This window comes from Anthonomus grandis, chromosome 7 (assembly GCF_022605725.1).
Source record: "Anthonomus grandis grandis chromosome 7, icAntGran1.3, whole genome shotgun sequence".
Taxonomy (NCBI): domain Eukaryota; kingdom Metazoa; phylum Arthropoda; class Insecta; order Coleoptera; family Curculionidae; genus Anthonomus; species Anthonomus grandis.
This window is the reverse complement of record NC_065552.1, coordinates 1,940,342-1,961,232: the sequence shown is the minus strand read 5'-3', so window position 1 is coordinate 1,961,232 and position 20,891 is coordinate 1,940,342. Positions and strand designations below refer to the sequence as shown.

The window sequence follows — 20,891 nt, the reverse complement described above, 5'->3', positions numbered from 1 at the left end:
ATTTGCTGAGAATCTTAAAGGGTTATTGATGGAAAATGGTTAAGTAGTGACTTAAGGAGTCAGTCAAGGCGATCTTGTCACACATTTGGAATCATTTATTCCAGGCAATTGGGATTGACTTTTTGGGGTAGGGAAAGAGATATTGGAATTTTCAATTCAGTGAATATCTCAGCACCTAGTGAAGCAAATTAGGTCATTCTTGAATTTTGTGATTCCTTGAAGTGTGCTTTAACTATCATCGAAAAAATTATCGAAATCCGTACAGTAGAAGTTGAGATATTGGAAGTTTTATTACAGAAGTTTCGGTACTTGACAGAATCATTCATATCTTGCAAATCAGTGAATGTATCGGCACCTAGTGGTGCAAATTAGATCATTTTTGAATTTTGTGATTCTTTGATGTTTTCATCAACTATGATCGAAGGAATCATTGAAATCCTTGCAGTAGAACTTGAGATATCGACATTTTTTGTTACAGGAGCTCCTGTGATCAACAGAATCGATTATCTCTTGCAAATCAGTGAATATCTCAGCACCTCGTGATGCAAATTAGATCATACTTGAATTTTGTGATTCTTCGGTGTTTTCTTCAACTATGATCGAAGGAATCATTGAAATCCTTGCAGTAGAAGTTGAGATATCGACATTTTTTGTTACAGGAGCTCCTGTGATCAACAGAATCGATTATCTCTTGCAAATCAGTGAATATCTCAGCACCTAGTGACGCAAATTAGATCATTCTTGAATTTTGTGATTCTTTGATGTTTTCATCAACTATGATCGAAGGAATCATTGAAATCCTTGCAGTAGAAGTTGAGATATCGACATTTTTTGTTACAGGAGCTCCTGTGATCAACAGAATCGATTATCTCTTGCAAATCAGTGAATATCTCAGCACCTAGTGACGCAAATTAGATCATTCTTGAATTTTGTGATTCTTTGATGTTTTCATCAACTATGATCGAAGGAATCATTGAAATCCTTGCAGTAGAACTTGAGATATTGACATTTTTGTTACAGGAGCTCCTGTGATCAACAGAATTGATTATCTCTTGCAAATCAGTGAATATCTCAGCACCTCGTGATGCAAATTAGATCATACTTGCATTTTGTGATTCTTCGGTGTTTTCTTCAACTATGATTGAAGGTATCATTGAAATCCTTGCAGTAGAAGTTGAGATATCGACATTTTTTGTTACAGGAGCTCCTGTGATCAACAGAATCGATTATCTCTTGCAAATCAGTGAATATCTCAGCACCTAGTGACGCAAATTGGATCATACTTGATTTTTGTGATTCCTTGATGTCTTCTTCAACTATGATTGAAGGTATCATTGAAATCCTTGAAGTAGAAGTTGAGATATCGCCATTTTTTGTTACAGGAGCTCCTGTGATCAACAGAATCGATTATCTCTTGCAAATCAGTGAATATCTCAGCACCTAGTGAAGCAAATTAGGTCATTCTTGAATTTTGTGATTCCTTGAAGTGTGCTTTAACTATCATCGAAAAAATTATCCAAATCCGTACAGTAGAAGTTGAGATATTGGAAGTTTTATTACAGAAGTTTCGGTACTTGACAGAATCATTCATATCTTGCAAATCAGTGAATGTATCGGCACCTAGTGGTGCAAATTAGATCATTCTTGAATTTTGTGATTCTTTGATGTTTTCTTCAACTATGATCGAAGGAATCATTGAAATCCTTGCAGTAGAAGTTGAGATATCGACATTTTTTGTTACAGGAGCTCCTGTACTCAACAGAATCAATCATCTCTTGCAAATCAGTGAATATCTCAGCACCTCGTGATGCAAATTAGATCATACTTGAATTTTGTGATTCTTCGGTGTTTTCTTCAACTATGATCGAAGGAATCATTGAAATCCTTGCAGTAGAAGTTGAGATATCGAAATTTTTGTTACAGGAGCTCCTGTGATCAACAGAATCGATTATTTCTTGCAAATCAGTGAATATCTCAGCACCTAGTGACGCAAATTAGATCATTCTTGAATTTTATGATTCCTTGATGTCTGCTTCAACTATAATCGAAAAAATACTTAAAATCCTTGCAAAAGAAGTTGAAATATTCAAAGTTTTATTACAAGAGCTTTTGTACTCAACAGAATCAGTCATCACTTGCAAATCAGTGAATATCTTAGCACCTACTGATGCAAATTAGATCATTCTTGAATTTTGTGATTCCTTGATATCTGCTTCAACTATCATTGAAGGAATCATTGAGATCCTTGCAGCAGAAGTTGAGATATTCGCATTTGTTGTTATAGGAGCTCCTCTACTCACTAGAATCCTTAACCTATCGTAAATCAGTTAGTATCTCAGTAATTGGTGATCAAAATGAGGTTATTCTTGAAGTTTGAGATTCACAGATGTCTGCTTTAAAAGTGACCGAACGACTCACTGAAATACTTGCATAGAAGTTGAGATATTGACATTTTTTGTTATCTCTTGCAAATCAGTGAATATTTCAGCACCTAGTGATGCAAATCAGATCATTCTTGAATTTAGTGACTCCTTTATGTCTGATCCAATTATGATCGAAGGAAACATTGAAATCCTTGCAGTAGAAGTAGAAATATTGAAAGTTTTATTACAGGAGCTACTGTACTCAACAGAATCATTCATGTCTTGCAAATCAGCGAATATCTCTGCACCTAGTGATGCAAATTGGATCATTCTTGAATTTTGTGACTCCTTGATGTCTGATCCAACTATGATCGAAGAAAACATTAAAATCCTTGCAGTAGAAGTTGAAATTATTGGCAGTTTTATTACAGGAGCTCTTATGCTCAGCAGAATCATTAATCTCTGGTTAAACAGTGAATATCTCAGCACCTGGTGATACAAATTAAATTATTCTTGAATTACGCGACTCCTTGAAGTATGCTTCAACTATGCTGAAAGGATTATTGAAATCCTTGCAGTAGAAGTTGAGATATTAAAAGTTTTATTACAGGAGATCCTGTACTCAAACAAATCATTAATTTCTTGCAAACCACTAAATATCTCAGCACCTAGTGATGCAACTTAGATCATTCTTGAACGTAGTGACTCCTTGAAGTATGCTTTAACTAAGATCAAAGAAATCATTAAAATCCATGCAGTAGAAATTAAAATATTAAAAGTTTTATTACAGGAGGTCGTGTACTCAACAGAATCATTAATGTTTCAATATCTGATCATCTACTGCAAGAATTTTAATTATTCCTTTAGTCATAATTGAAGAATCATTCGAGAAACCCACGAATCAAGAATCACACCATTTTGAACATGGGGTGCTTAGATATTGGCTAATTTATAATTGAGCGCAGGCGCTCCTATGATTAATACCTCAATATCTCCTCATCTACTGCAAGAATTTCAATGATTTTTTCGATTAGAGCTGAAGAATCGTTCAAGGAACTTACAGCTCAAGAATGACACCATTTTGATCATTAAATGCTTAGATATTGGATGATTTACGACAGATCAATGATTTTATTGGGTACAGACCCTCCTGTGATGAATCTTTCAATATCTCATCAGCTACTACAAGAAATTCAATAATTTCTTCAATAATAGTTAAAGAATCATTCGAGTAAATCATGATTTAAGAATCACACCATTTTGATCGCCCTGTGCTTAGACATTGACTGATTTATAAAGATTTTATTGAGTACAGGCACTCTTATGTTAATTCTTTCAATATCTCCTCATCTACTGCAAGGATTTCAATGATTTCTTCAATGAGGCGTGAAGAAGTCATTAGAGAAGCCTTTAGGGAAAGTAAAAGCTAAAGATTATTCATTTTTTCCGCATGAGCGAGAAGAAACATTTATTAACGAATCAAGAAGTCCTTTATTCCTCTAACATCTCTCCTGATCTAATGATGCACGACAGTCCAATTATGCCGTTGCTCGTCGTGCTCTTCACAGATTCAATCAAACTTTAATTACGACGTCACGAAAGTTCAACGCCCTCAGGAGCGAATGAGTCTCAATTTATAGCAGGCAAAGGTTAATGAATATCATTCGGGTTCGGTTCTTATCTGCTCTGTCAGTGGATGAAAATCAATACTCCACCCCTGACAAGAGGAAAAACCGTTATAAAAGCAGCCACCCCCCTCGCGTAGAAAGATACACACATTCTAGTCATATGTTTGTTTCATTAACGGCACCCCCGTAATAAAATGTTTATTTCCATTCCACCCCGTCATAGCACACTCTCTTCGTGGGGTGCACCTTTTCGCACATCTGCCCTAAGGTGGACGCCGTGTACGGGCGGACCGATTGAACAAACACGTTCTATATGCATGTGAAAATGGGATTTTTCAGTTAAATCGGTCGATGTATGGTCTGCTTTATGTGCAGTCTGCGGTTTGTATAATGGGTCTTCACCCTCTAACCAGCTGTTTTTCAGACAGATTTGCACACGGGATTTTAATATAAGAGTTGATTCCTAGAAAATGATTCATTTCACGTCTCAAAAATGATTGCAATACTTGCAGTAGAAGTTGAAATATTGCAAGTTTTATTACCGTCAAAATTTTGACATTGACGCCATTCTTGGACCTTGAGATTCTCTAACGTCTGCTTCAACCATGATCAAAGGAATCATCGGAATCCTTGCAGTAGAACTTGAAATATTTGAAGTTTTATTACAAGAGGTCTTGTACTCAGTAAAATCAATTATCTCTGGCTCGATATCTTGACATCTGAAGATAAAAATTAGGTCAGTTTTAAATCCTGAGATCCCCTAACGTCTTCTTCAACTGTGACCGATGAAACTGTTAAAATTCTTGAAGTATGTGATGCGATATTAGTACAAACACTCCAATACAATTTCCTTCACAGTAATTTCAATCTCCTGATGAACACTTTTTGAGTTTGAGTATATCCAAAATAGTAGTTTCTAATGAGAGGAACAAAAATGGTAAGAATGATTTTTCTTGTGAGAATGTCAGTTTTCGAGATACAGCTCCTGGAAGTTCGCTTCGACGCATTTCAGACTTGGACCTGCTCACTCACGCTTGTGCCTTAATATCTCAGTTAATACTAATCTGAGGATGTTAAGAGTTATATTCAAAATTGTAGTTTTTAGTGAGACGAACAAAAATGGTAAGAATGATTTTTCTTGTGAGAATGTCAGTTTTCGAGATACAGCTCCTGGAAGTTCGCTTCGACGCATTTCAGACTTGGACCTGTTCACTCACGCTTGTGCCTTAATATCTCAGTTAATACTTATCTGAGGATGTTAAGAGTTATATTCAAAATTGTAGTTTTTAGTGAGACGAACAAAAATGGTAAGAATGATTTTTCTTATGAGAATGTCAGTTTTCGAGATACAGCTCCTGGAAGTTCGCTTCGACGCATTTCAGACTTGGACCTGCTCACTCACGCTTGTGCCTTAATATCTCAGTTAATACTAATCTGAGGATGTTAAGAGTTATATTCAAAATTGTAGTTTTTAGTGAGACGAACAAAAATGGTAAGAATGATTTTTCTTGTGAGAATGACAGTTTTCGAGATACAGCTCCTGGAAGTTTGCTTCGACGCATTTCAGACTTGGACCTGTTCACTCACGCTTCTGCCTTAATATCTCAGTTAATACTAATCTGAGGATGTTAAGAGTTATATTCAAAATTGTAGTCCTTAATGAGACGAACAAAAATGGTAAGAATGATTTTTCTTGTGAGAATGTCAGTTTTCGAGATACAGCTCCTGGAAGTTCGCTTCGACGCATTTCAGACTTGGACCTGTTCACTCACGCTTGTGCCTTAATATCTCAGTTAATACTTATCTGAGGATGTTAAGAGTTATATTCAAAATTGTAGTTTTTAGTGAGACGAACAAAAATGGTAAGAATGATTTTTCTTATGAGAATGTCAGTTTTCGAGATACAGCTCCTGGAAGTTCGCTTCGACGCATTTCAGACTTGGACCTGCTCACTCACGCTTGTGCCTTAATATCTCAGTTAATACTAATCTGAGGATGTTAAGAGTTATATTCAAAATTGTAGTCCTTAATGAGACGAACAAAAATGGTAAGAATGATTTTTCTTGTGAGAATGACAGTTTTCGAGATACAGCTCCTGGAAGTTCGCTTCGACGCATTTCAGACTTGGACCTGTTCACTCACGCTTGTGCCTTAATATCTCAGTTAATACTAATCTGAGGATGTTAAGAGTTATATTCAAAATTGTAGTTTTTAGTGAGACGAACAAAAATGGTAAGAATGATTTTTCTTGTGAGAATGACAGTTTTCGAGATACAGCTCCTGGAAGTTCGCTTCGACGCATTTCAGACTTGGACCTGTTCACTCCCGCTTGTGCCTTAATATCTCAGTTAATACTTATCTGAGGATGTTAAGAGTTATATTCAAAATTGTAGTTTTTAGTGAGACGAACAAAAATGGTAAGAATGATTTTTCTTGTGAGAATGACAGTTTTCGAGATACAGCTCCTGGAAGTTCGCTTCGACGCATTTCAGACTTGGACCTGTTCACTCACGCTTGTGCCTTAATATCTCAGTTAATACTAATCTGAGGATGTTAAGAGTTATATTCAAAATTGTAGTTTTTAGTGAGACGAACAAAAATGGTAAGAATGATTTTTCTTGTGAGAATGACAGTTTTCGAGATACAGCTCCTGGAAGTTCGCTTCGACGCATTTCAGACTTGGACCTGTTCACTCACGCTTGTGCCTTAATATCTCAGTTAATACTTATCTGAGGATGTTAAGAGTTATATTCAAAATTGTAGTTTTTAGTGAGACGAACAAAAATGGTAAGAATGATTTTTCTTGTGAGAATGACAGTTTTCGAGATACAGCTCCTGGAAGTTCGCTTCGACGCATTTCAGACTTGGACCTGTTCACTCACGCTTCTGCCTTAATATCTCCGTTAATACTAATCTGAGGATGTTAAGAGTTATATTCAAAATTGTAGTCCTTAATGAGACGAACAAAAATGGTAAGAATGATTTTTCTTGTGAGAATGACAGTTTTCGAGATACAGCTCCTGGAAGTTCGCTTCAACGCATTTCAGACTTGGACCTGTTCACTCACGCTTGTGCCTTAATATCTCAGTTAATACTAATCTGAGGATGTTAAGAGTTATATTCAAAATTGTAGTTTTTAGTGAGACGAACAAAAATGGTAAGAATGATTTTTCTTGTGAGAATGTCAGTTTTCGAGATACAGCTCCTGGAAGTTCGCTTCGACGCATTTCAGACTTGGACCTGTTCACTCACGCTTGTGCCTTAATATCTCAGTTAATACTTATCTGAGGATGTTAAGAGTTATATTCAAAATTGTAGTTTTTAGTGAGACGAACAAAAATGGTAAGAATGATTTTTCTTGTGAGAATGACAGTTTTGGAAATACAGCTCCAAGAAGTTTGCTTCAACAACTTGATGGAATCTCATGTTTCGTTTTACACGTCATCATTCGCTTCCGGTACTGACGTGAATGCAATTACAAAGCGCTTTTTTTATTTGTCTGTTCTTCTATTTCTATATTCAAGACCTTATTTGTTTTTTCCAGATAGTTTAACTGAAGCACTGCTGCCTCTATAATCTTCTTTTAGCTAGTTAAAATGAATACCGCGTCTGTGTGCAAGAGACAGAAATATTCAACAGAAACCGACTGATTGGAAGAAACAAAAAATCAATAGAGGAGGACAAAAATAGTTGATAATTGCAGAGTCCCTTCAACATCTGAAGTAATAAAAAAGTCGTTTTATTATAACAGGCAGTTGAGCCACGGATTGACCTCAACTGATTGGAATTACAAATAAAATAATAAATGAATAATTACAGGCAGTTGAACCTATGTCCAGGAATTACCTCGACCGCCTGGAATTCCCAAAATATCCTGCGATTATAGAGACTATATAGCCATATATAATTTTTTTTATCAATTCCAAGCCATTTACAGACAGACCCAACTGCCTGGAATTACAAATAAAATAAAATCATGAATCAAGAATTCCAGGCTGTCGAGTCCACGTCCAGGAATTACCTCAACTGACTGGAATTCCCAAAAATATCCTGGAATTATTATTCGTGAATTCTGTTTTCTTTTTAATTTCCAGGCAATTGAACCTGAGCTATTTGACTACTTCAACTACTTCAAATTACAAATAAAATAAACTCATGAATCAAGAATTCAAGACAGTTGAAGCCACGTCCAGGCATTACCTTAACTACCTGGAATGCCCAAAAATGTCCCAGAATTACGGGGATTATATATTTGTAAATTTTTTTTTTCATTTCCAGGCAATTAAGACTGACAGACGGACCCAACTGCCTGAAATTACAAATAAATTAAAATCATAGATGAATAATTCCAGGCAGTTGAACATACGTTCAGGAATTGCCTTAAATGTCTGTAATTCCCAAAAATATCTCGGAGTTTAAGATATGTAAATCCTCTTTTTTCGGAAATTAAGAATTCTAGACAGTGGAATCCACTTCCTGGAGTTCCCTCAAATGCTTGGAACTCCCAAAAATATCGCAGAATTACAGGGATTACATAGACGTAAATAATTTTATTTCAATTCCAGGCAATTAAGACTGAGCTGTTTGACTGCTTCAACTGCCAGGAATTACAAATTAAATAATAGATCCAGAATTTCGGAAAGTTGAATTTACATCCAGAAACTACATTAACTACCTGGAATTCCCAAAAAGTCCTGTTTTTTATTTCAATTCCAGGCAATTGAGACAGCTGTTTGACTACCTTAATTGCCTGAAATTAAATCATTATTCAACAAATAAAATTAAATCATTAATCAAGAATTCCAGACACTTGAACATACATTCCGGAATTACCTTAAAACCTGGAATTCCCAAAAATATTCCAGAATTGCAGGGGTTATTTAGTCGTAAATATTTTTTTTTTAATTCCAGGCTTTTGAGACTGAGATGTTTGACAGCATCAAATTACCTGGAATTACAAATAAAATAAAATTGTGGTTAAGGAATTCCAGGCAGTTCAATTCACGTCCAGAATTTCCTTCAAATACATGAAATTATGTGGACTATATTGTCGTATATATATTTTTTTAATTCCAGGCAATTTAGACTGAGCTTACCTGCCTAGAATTGCAAATAAAATAAAATCATGAATCAAGAATTCCAGACAGTTAAACGCAAGTCCAGGAATTACGTAAACTGCCTGGAATTCCCCGAAATATCCTGAAACGATAGAAAATATCAGTGGTAAATCCTGTTTTTTTTGTTCAGTTCTAGGCAATAGAGATTGAACTCTTAAAAGCCTGGAATTACAAATAAAATAAAATAAATTAAGTCATTAATCAAGAATTCCAGACCCTTGAACATACGTCTCGAAATTACCTCAACTGGCTGGTATTCCCAAAAATATCTCAGAATTACTGGTATTATTTAATCGTAAATACATTTTTTTTTTTAATCCAGGCAATTGAGAGCTCTTTGACTGCATCCAATGCCTGGAATTACAAACCAAATAAAATTATGACTCAAGAATTCCAGGAAGTCGAACCTACGTTCCAGAATTACCTCAACTGCCTAGAATAGCCAAAAATATCCCCTGAATTATATGGACTATAACACGTAAATCTTATTTTTTCAATTCCAGACAATTGAGACTGAGTTGTTTGACTGCCTGGAATTACAAATAAAATTAGACCATGGATAAATAATTCCAGGCAGTTGATCATACATCCAGGAATTACCTCAAGTGCCTGGAATAAAATTCATGCAATTGCCTGAAAGAAGGGAGGAATGGACCCAACTGCCTGGAATATAATATAATTTCTGGTATTATTTAATCGTAAATATATTTTTTTTTTATTCCAGGCAATTGAGAGCTATTTGACTGCATGCAATGCCTGGAATTACAAACCAAATAAAATTATAAATTGAGAATTCCAGGAAGTTGAACCTACTTCACAGAATTACCTCAACTACGTAAATCTTATTTTTTCAATCTCAGACAATTGAGACTGAGTTGTTTGACTGCCTGGAATTACAAATAAAATTAGACCATGGATAAATAATTCCAGGCAGTTGATCATACATCCAGGAATTACGTCAAGTGCCTTGAATAAAATTCATGTAATTGCCTGGAAAAAGGGAAGAATGGACCCAACTGCCTGGAATATAATGTAATTTGTTTACAATGGAAAAATCAGCACCAAACCCAATCTAAAAAAATCCCAAGAAACCAATAAATAATCTTTGGATGGATTTTCCTGGTTCTTTCCAGTATTAGTGTATTCCTGCACAAAACATAAACTTCTTATAAGAAATAAAAAATCGAAGAAGACATCAATAATCCGCCTGAATAAAACAAGAAATTCCTGCAATTAAAAAAAAAAATTACCTTTATGTCCCAAAGACATGAAAACAGTAGCCGAAACAGTACTTAACACCCAAAAAACACATGGTAAATGTCACTTGATATAGTTGTATAATGTGACCTAAATAGTTAATGGCTCTAGTAGTATGACGGTCGTAAACGTGTTACGTCATAAATTAATTGTTTAAAATCGGGAGCAAGAAAAAACTGTACAGCTGGGAGGAAGCAGATTATAAAATGCACTTGAAAAAAAAAATTGAAATTCTCATAGGAACGATAGGGCTTTATGAGTCCCTAGGGAAACATTTGGAGGTTTTAATAAAATGCTCATTTTGTGTAAGCCTATTGTAGGATCAAGAGGAAATGTACCTATTTAAGATATAAATAACCATTTTATTTTTTGTTTTATCTCTATGCACCATCTAAACGCGGTAACATAATCCGCAAAATTTACAAGCGTCTGTTCGACTGTTTGCTACACACACAAACTGTTTGTTTTCGCAAGTTTTATTTTCGGAATCGTAATTTTAAAAATACACAAAAAATTTTCCTGCCAGTTGCAACCGCTGCTGCTGCTGCTGCTGCAACGTTAACGAACAAATAAATTCAATTTTACGGTTCTTAACCTCATTTACCTGTTATCCTGCTTTGGATTTTATGATGATGATGATGATGATGATGGTGGACGTTGTTGTTTTCGCATTTATCCGACGGCTGCTGTCTCCTCACGTTATCCGTCTCCATTGGACAGTACTGATCGGAAATGTCCGTCTCTGAGTCGTCTATCCTTCTGAGCGGTACTCGTTCCTTTTGGGGCGTGGCCGGCCTCCAGGTGTACAAACCGTCCGCGGTCAACGTCGACCCGGTCTCGAGGTTAATGTTCCATTTTTCCGATTTGGCCGTGATGATTTTCTTCATTTCTTGCTCGAGGAATTTTTGGGTGGCGATCGGGTCCACCGGACCGAAAAGCATTCGTTTCACTTTTTTCACCTAGAAATTCGGTTTCGATTAGACCCTGATAAAATCGTTTAAACAGTAACTGTTCCCACGTGAAATTTTATTATTTTAGCAACCTAAATCTTCTCTAGTATAAACTGTGTCAATATTAATCTCTTTGTACATATCGCATACATTTTTCCTAACTAAATATAAAAAGATGCTAATGTAAACGTACTCAAAGTTCCCATAAAAGTCACGGTGTAAACCAACTCATAAGAATAACGTCAAGTACAAGCGCAACGTCAGTGCTGTCAAGTGTCATCGAGTTTAACCGTTGGTTCTTTTTACGAATTTTAGGTTATGTTATAGTAAAGTAAATAATAATAACACGCCAAACGTGTTATTATTATTATTATCTAAAATTATTTAATTCTTGTGGAAAAATTGTGTATTTATTAATAATCTTAGTTAGTGTTTAGTGTAGGATTTAACTTAATTTAAATAGCTGCTTGGGTGAACCATTAAATTGTTCGACATGGAAAAAAGTCGATTGAACCAACATGTAGGTAACATGTAAAGTAGATTTCATAGTTCATGGCAGATCTTTGATTTGCTCTTGGTAAACAGTTTTTACAAATAAATAAAAAAGTAAACAGTTTTATTGCAAAAAACGGCAACTTGGTAGTGCTGGACAGTGAGTCACCCCCTAACCTAACTTTTCTCTTTCCATGCTTTATTTGTGTCCCAAACAATAGTGTCATTAGAATATAGGTACTCCTGTAAGATGTAACTAAAATGATAAAAGTGTCTCTACATTAAAAACTGATAAAATAAATTACAGTAACTTGGTAGTGCTGCATAGCGATTCATCCCCTAACCTAACTTTTCTCTGTCCAGGGTAATTTGTATCCCGAAGACAGTGTCAACAAAATGTTAGGCAAAAATGTTTTAATATTAAAAATAATGAAATACTCTTTTATGATATTGTTGTTTCCACAAACTATTTTAGAAATAGATACAAATATACAAAAAGTAGGTACATCATAAACATATATAATTCAAATAAAATGCGAGAAGAGATTTGTAAAAGCAGTTATATGTTCTTATAGATAACGCATTTTGTGGTTTGAACTCTTTAAAAAAAATGCAATAGGTACACATTCTTGGATATATATGGTAAGTTTTCCTCCACAGGACTTCTTAGCATCAAACTTTAAAAACTTTCTAATTACTCTTTTTTGAATGAATCTACCCATGTCCCTATAATCCATACATCATAATATCCTGTTTACATATTTTGATACACTTTGCAACATCATATTAAATTTGTTTAGTTTTCCAGCAATAAAGTCTACATGTTGGTCCCAGGTATGATCTAATGTTTTATTATTGTTGAGTGCCATGCTAGTCTTTAATTTATTAAAAAATAATTTATTTTTTTACAATCATTAGTTTGTATGTCATCTGTCTTAAAAAAGAGAGTTTCAAGGGATGTTCAAAGAAAATGGTATCATCTGTCGATGGTTTCAATAATGAAAAGGTAATATTTGGAATTTCTGAAAGGACCCTACCCGAGAGCTAGATAAGTATGACCCACCCAATCCACTTCAATTTTATATAATGAATTCCATACTTTTCAAACAAAATTTCATAATTCAAAAGTGTCAAATGCCTTGCTTAGATCGAGATATAAACACATTGGGATTTTACCTCCATCTAAAGATCTGAGTACCTAAGTTGTTGTCATATAAGTCGACATGTTCCTTAAACAACCATGTTTTGATTTACTTAGCAAGTTATTAGAAAGCATAAAATTTCAAACACTTGTGAAAATCAAGTAACAGACTAATTCTCAATATTGGATTTGTCTTCTCTTTTTATATGATGTAACAATTATTATTAGTTTAAGTTGCTGAGGCAGTATGCCAGATTTTAATTAAATTATTAACAATGTGTGCCAAAGGCTTTATGAAAGCTGTTATTGCATATTTTACGATTATGTTTCGAAACTATTGTTTTTGATATTTTTTCTGTTAAAAACTATTTTTCTCTTGCTTTTTCGAGAATTTTATGAGTGCCGATAATCAGTACGTAAATATTAATTAGTGACCCAATTATCGGCAGAGGTGCCAATATGCAATTCCCAGTCTGGGAAGGACCAATAGAACATACTAGTCTGTTTTCACTCTGGATGAAAATGAAGACCAAAGGAGCCAATAAACATACTAATGCAATAGTAAAGTTTGTTGATGAAGCACAAGGTGAAAATGAACTCCAAGAGATGTCATAGGTGTCAATGAAAATGACAAATTAATGAATGACGAGTCACAAGTGGATAATCAACTTCAAGAAGACACTGAAATTGATCTTACAGAAATGATTGACTGTACAAATTTATCTCTTCCAGTAGGTGTTGTTGAAGATATTCCCATCATAATTGCAAATACATTCGATGAATCTCAACATGACGTACATGTGGAAAACTCTTGGCATAATATTTCTTCTCCTGTAAAATAAAACTTTCAACAAATTGGCTCTGACCAAATTACGACAATGCCCAGCAATAAAACAGATTCTATAAGCGAGAAAAACTCGAATTAAGAAAAAAAAATGTCGCCTTTGCAACAAAAATGTTGCTTTAGATGAATCTGTTCCGACTCCATTCAAGAAAATTTTATTTTGGCCTACACCTAAGGAAAACAGTGCTAAGCCTAAACCAGTTAAGGATAGGGTACCTGCTGTAGCAAGTTCATCTCAGTGGCAACAATATTATCAAAAAAAAAGAAGAAACAAGTTAAAGCTAGAAAGAAAGATAAAGCGTAGCCAAAAGAAAGAAGTGGGAAACAAAAAGAAGAAGGTTAAGACTAAGACTGCTGTTCCACAAAAGGTTTCAAGAAGAATTTCTAACCGAAGAGTGACAAATAAAGTACAGAATGTTAAGACGGACCTGTTTTCTACAAAAGAAAATATTGCAGTCACTGGGCATTTAACCACTGAAGCTTCAACATCTAAACCTTTAGAAGAATCTTGGTATTGTACATTGTGCGATACTGACGAACAGCTCGACATGCGTCTGTGGACTTTCTGTCTGAAATACTACCATGAGGCTTGTCTTGGTTTAACAGAGAGTGATAAAGATGAACTTCAGTGTCCCTTTTGTCAGTGATCAGAAATTAATGGATACTTATGTTTAATAAATTTTTGGCAATTAAATAAATGGTGCTTTTATTTTAATTTTAGCTTTAATATTTAATATAATATTTGAGAATGAACTCTTAACAAATTTCGTTTTCTACCTACATAATATTATCTATTGACTACTTAGATACCTAAGTAGTAATAATCTATGCCGATAAAAGGATCTTATATATGCCCAAAACTAGAGAAAAATTTAATTAAATTTAAAAATTTGAAAACCTTTTTTAAACATCCCTCAACGAACGATGATGTTGTTTTGTTTTTAGATCCATATCATATGGTGAAGTTGCTTCGTAATACTCTGGGTGAAAAGGGTTCACTTGCTGATGATAATGATGAATAATTAGTGTCTTGGAACTATGTTAAGGAATTAATTACTTTACAAAAAAAAATTAATCATTTCATTTGGCAAATAAATTAAGGGAACAACATGTAGCTTTTACTAAGCAAAAAATGAATGTAAAACTTGCTACTCAAGTGTTTAGTGAAAGTGTTGCCACTGCATTAGCTTTTTGTGAAAATGAACTCCATTTAAAACAATTCATTGGAGCTGGGGCTACTGCGAGATTCATGTTAATAATTAACAATTTATTTGATATTTTAAACTCTAGGAATTTAGTTCAATATGATTTCAAAAAACCTTTATCTCTCAAGAATTATGAAAAAATCCATTTGTTCTTAAATTCTACAGATGAATATTTAAGCTTTTTAAAAAAAAAACTTTACTTTTAGATTCTCCAAGACATACAGGATTTTTAGGGCTGAAAATATGTATAGCCAGTCTGAAGATCTTATTTAAAAATTTAGTGACCACAAATATTTTACAGTTTTTACCCCTTTACAAATTTTCTCAAGATCACTTGGAGTTGTTCTTTGGGTCTACCCACTCTCAAGGAGGTTATTATAATAACCCCACCGCTCTACAGTTTTCATGGAAATGCGGTGCCCTTAGAGCAACTTCCAATTTTAAAATGTGGGCCTGTAAGTCACATTAATATTACTTTTAGAGATTATAGAGCTCTTGAATTTGATGAAAATACTGAAGGAGAGTTAGCCGAATTAGTTAACCGAGATCATGATTATTTGCCAGATCCTCTTTCAGAATTTTCTAAGCATATTATTACCTATATAGCAGGATATGTTGTACAGTATTTAAAGAAAAAAATTATATGTTCAGACTGTGTATCTGCTTTGACAAGCGTTACCAGGGATTTTTTCTTTTATAAATAATAAAAATAAAGGACTTCAATATCCGTCAGTATCAACAGATGTTTGTATGCAAACTGAAAAAGTTATAAAAAAGTCTGAGCAGAATCTGTAGTAAATATAACTCTTAAAAAGTTTGTGAACAGAAACATATTTTCAAATTTAGTAGTTCATAGTTATGATCAGTCAGTATTTGACAACCACCGAATTTTGTTAATAAAAACTGTGGCAAATAGGTACACAAATATTAGATTATACTATCTTGCCAAAGAAAAAACAAATAAATTAGAATGCATAAGACATCATAGTTTGTTCAAGGGACAATAAATTTTTTGAAAATTCAAAAATTGTGTTTATTTTTATATTCCTATGTATAATGTACAACTTTTACGCACACAGTTTTTATTGTTTTTTTCAGGCATTAAAAATGATGAAGAATAGTCCATACTTTTAGTAGACTTTATAGGTGATGATGTTGAAATAAAAAACTTCAAACTGCGAATTGCCATTTAGCATTGAAAAAATCTGTTAAAATTCATTAAAAACCTCCTGTAATGATTGTTTATGTCCGTGGGAAGAATTTTTTAATTATAATGTTAAAATTTTTGCAATTTTTAAATTCATAGCATTTTTATTATGAAAATTAAATTCATAGCGAGGAAGCGAAATTGCTACAAAAAATTACTACACTTTTGTCACTTAGGTTAGGCCTAGTAGACCAGTTTTCTTTATGTAAAATTGGTTCTTATAGGTGCTCCTTAGGATTCTAACTTGATGATTCAACACCAATTGTAGGTTATGTTCTTTTAGGTTATATTTTCTAATTAATCACCATCAAAAATTATAACAGTTCTAGGTTATTAAATTAAAATTCTCTTAGGTATAATCTAATTTAATATTACAGTAGCGTTTGGGCAAATATTATCTAGAGATTAAGACGTAGAATGTTGTAAGTTGATTCAGGGGTATAATTAATGCAAAAACATTGATTTAGTTAGACAAAGCTTAGGTGAATGTTTCTAATGAAAAACTGTTGACATATTGAATCTTTTAGTATGTCACTGCCTCTTGATGCTTCTAATGTACTAATTATTTAAAATAATTAAAGAAAACTCTGTTGGTTTAGGGTTAAAAGCGTGTAATTAGATCACCCCCTTTCAACCAATTTTTCACACACAAATATTAGTTGTCATGGCATAAAACCGCTGTCCCCTAATAAACTAACCTTGCTATTATTAAACATCCTTAAATCCTGATTCGTAGACGGTAATATCAACCTCGTCGAACCATATAAACTGGGACTCATTTTTTCTCTTCAAAAAAAAACCTCTCCAACAAATTTAAAAAATAAATAATAAAACTAGGCAACCAACTAAACAACAAAGCCACGCGCCAAGTTTACTCAAGTTTCCAACACTTTTATCATCCACCGTCGTGGTTAAAAAATCGCGCGGTTTTCCACTGTGGCAACGCTCGCACCGTACCGGGAATTACGCTCGGAACCCGCCGTATCAAACGAAACGGCCGTAAAACACTGAAAACGCGTGAAAAAAACGGGAAAATTTCAGGGAAATTCGACGTAGAAACGACGCTCGCGTACAAATCGCCCTGGCAACGCTGGTGACGCGACTGTTTTCGAACGAACGGCGTACGTAGCGCGCGGGCTTCGTCTTTACGATGTTGTAAAATAAAACGTGGACATGCGTCGTTGTTACGGGCAACGTGAAACCGACGCGACGTTGCCGTGCGTCCCGACGTAAATAAACGGCGTCTCGGGCCAACAAGATAGATTCTGGCAAAGTTTTATTTTTTGTTTTATTAAAATATTAATTTTATTGTTGCCCATTAAAAGACCGCCGTGAGTGTACTTAACGGTGATTTAATCCTTCGATTATTATTAACGGTGTTTTACGCACGATTAGGTTTAATTTTTAAATCAGGTCATTTGGTTTAAGGGTCCGGTAAAGTTAAAGGGGCGTCTAAAAACTGATTTTTTTTTTTGAAAATTTTAACATAGAATGTTGAGTTTCTCCAGCAATCAAATAGTTTCGCGCCAAATTTGACCAATCGGAAAGAAGCATTACTCTGGAGAAACATAACCAAAGTTTATCAATGTGGCGTAGTCAGTGGTAACACCTTTTTGCGCATCTCATATACAAATTTGGTAAGTATTTGCACTATTTTATTACTTCACCAGGAACGAATTTGTTGAAATAGAGTTTGTACATCCCCTTGTGATTATTAAATATTAGCTTTTTTCCACATTTTTAATGAAAAAAATGAAAAAAACTAGTCTAAATACGATTAATTTTAAGAGGTCGACTTCTGGATATACAAAAATCTGCAAAAAACCGGTAGACTACTGGTATAAAGTGTTTTTAGAAGCTTTAAGACAGATTTCATGTAGAAATGAATAGAAAATTAACAGCTATATTTTTTTAATAACTTATCAGTAATTATTTGTCATTTTACCAATTGACGACCGCTTTTAAACATTTTATATTAAGGTGGGTCGACTTGGATTTTCGTTTTCTAGAAGTCGACCGTGTTTATTACTGTATTTTTACCTCTATAGGGCATGTGCATGAAAATGAAAATTGATCCTGATGACGCTAATTTTGACAGTAATGACAAATGCTTGTAGGTAAAACAATTTTCAAAAATAAAAAATAATACACAGTAGGTACACATTAAAATCATAGAACCATACATGTGAAACAACAAAAAACGTTAACAGCAAGACAACCTTTTGAAAAATGTTGACCATTTGCACTTTTTATTTTTTCAAATTTTTTGTTTTACCTACAAGCTGACGTCACGTGCACATGCCCTATTGTCTGATTGTTTTAAGTTTATTACATTATTAATGACGTTTTTTTTAATCTTGGTTTTTAAAAAATTTTTTTCAGCAAATGGTGAAAGTAAACAGAGCTTCAGAGCAGAAAAAAAACATTAAAAAAGGCGGTAAACCTCCCATACATCAATACAGGGAGGAATCCTTACAAGAGGCTATTTTTCAAATAAGAGAAAGTAAACTGAGCGTGCGAAAAGCTAGACAGATATACAGGGTGAGTTTTTTAAAGTGTTACAATGCGATATGTCAAAAACGGCTGCAAATTTTTTTTGACATTTTGGTGACATTTCAAGTATACCGGGGGACACTTTTTTTTTATTTTTTTTATATAGCATCAGTGTGTAGAAAAAGTTGTTTAATTTATTTCTTTATTTAGCACTTTATTTCCAACAGACAAAGCCCAGTTACAGGAAAATCTACAATTAATGTTTTGAAAGTGTAAACAAGTATTAAATTACTATAAATTAAATAACAAAAAGAAAGAAAAATAAGAAAAACTTAAATTACTATAGTAACATCAAGTATATATATCAAAATTAAAGGAGATGTAAATTAACATTAGAATGAACAAAGAAAGGGATTCATGGGACAAGGGAAAAAAGGAAAAGAAAAGGAATTATGGTAACTTAGTTGGTTTGTCAGAGACAAAACTAGATCCTTTATGGAGCATACAAATATGTCACAGGTTGATGATACTGAATTAAAAATTCTGCACATTTGATATACGGGATCCTGAAACCTAATGTTAGTTCTGGCGCGATCTAAAGCAAAAGTGATATTTGCTCTAGAAGCAAATCGTGGTACATGAAATAGAATATCGTTCAAGAGAGGAGGAGAATTTATTTGATTATTGACCAACTTCCATAAGAATGGCCAGAGATTGCAGATTAAATCTACCTAACATCAGATCATGATCATAGCCCCTAACAGGATATATTCCATCCTCACGAAACATAAGAAACTTTAAAACCCTTCTCTGAACACTCTCGATGTAGCCAACATGGCATTCATAGAAAGGACACCACACCAAAGAACTGTATTCCAGTCTTGATCTAACAAAGGAAAAGTACAATAGTTTTATTGAGTTTGAGTTGTTAAAGAGTCGGCTATTTCGAATGACAAAACCCAGAAGTTTCAACGAGGAGGTCACTGTCTGTTCAATATGTGGCACAAATGTGAGCCTATCGTCGAATACAACCCCTAGATCTTTAATAGAAGTACTTCTACAGAGGATTTAATGGTATAAAGGTTTTTTAATTCTTTTAATTTCAAAAGTTAAATTTGCAAGTTATCTTCTATACATATTTTCCCAATTTAGAAAATTAAATTGCACAGTCAGTGTTCTCTTGGTTAAAATCGATTTGTATATGGGGAATTTGGTTCCCTTTATGCAAATTCTTTTTATATTTTTGTAAGATAAGAAATAAAAAAAGGAAATGTGAGAGGACAAGTATCGATGACAATCTGTTTTAATCGAGTGGAGTACCCGCAGGTTGTGACATTTAGTAGTTTTCTTAAGTTGGGCCGTCTTAGAATTCGAATTTCCCGCGCTATATTCAAATTTGGTGCCGACCACGCCTTCTTTCAAATCTGATTGGTTAGAAGGATTGCCAATAGTTACGGCTTACAAATGTCAAAATTAGTTCGAATTATTGCACCTTCAGTAGAGGGCCAAAATTTCTTCTCGTTAACACGGCAACCCGTACTTTCTTATATATTTGTGTTCTGTGCTAGTAGGTATGTCTCCACTCTCCGGTCTCTCTGGGTCATCGATTTCAGTCTAAAATAAATTAGTTTTTTAATGTAATGCAGACTAATGCAGTTGTATAGTTGTACTAAGCGAAGGTATTTTAAAAACTACGCAATAAAGCCAGATTGTCCAGAAAAAGAAAAGTTTTCTTTTTATTAAGACCCTGGCTCCTGCCGGTGAAACCGTGTTTTACAACGGTCCTGTGACAATTTTTATTTCATCAAAATTAAGTTATTGTTGTTGCCCGTTAGAAGATGCTTAAACGCCGTTAGTGTTGTACTTAACGGTAATTTAATCCTTCAACTATTTACGGTGTTTTACGCACGATTAGGTTTAACTCGGCAATCAGGTCGTTCGATTTAATAATATGTAGCAACTGTAAGAAATTTGAACAACTTATTCAGGCCTATGATGTGACAGCACAAGAAGACAGTTTGCAAGTGCAACATCCCTCCCTCTTTTGGGCCTATGATGATTTGACGTCAAAATGGCGGCAAAACGGCGCTCTACTCGCATTGACCATACCTTCGCATTTTTGAAAACGGCGCCATCTTGTGACATTGAAAATAGATCACTTGACAGCTGTCAGAAAAAATCAAGTGACGTACGT

General features: G+C 34.1%; 1 protein-coding gene across 5 annotated transcripts in view; it reads right to left on the bottom strand.

The window, feature by feature from the left end:
- The window catches only part of LOC126738135 (uncharacterized), a 58,760-nt gene extending 41,472 nt beyond the window's left edge, over positions 1-17,288 (bottom strand). For all 5 annotated transcript variants that reach the window (XM_050443304.1, XM_050443308.1, XM_050443306.1 and 2 more), the window contains exons 1-2: positions 16,903-17,288; positions 10,970-11,324 (exon numbers count right to left, since the gene is read on the bottom strand). In XM_050443304.1, the coding sequence (XP_050299261.1) occupies positions 10,970-11,324; positions 16,903-16,983 (436 nt within the window). In that variant the 5' untranslated portion in view covers positions 16,984-17,288. The remainder of the gene's footprint in view (positions 1-10,969; positions 11,325-16,902) is intronic.
- Positions 17,289-20,891: the final 3,603 nt, after the last annotated feature.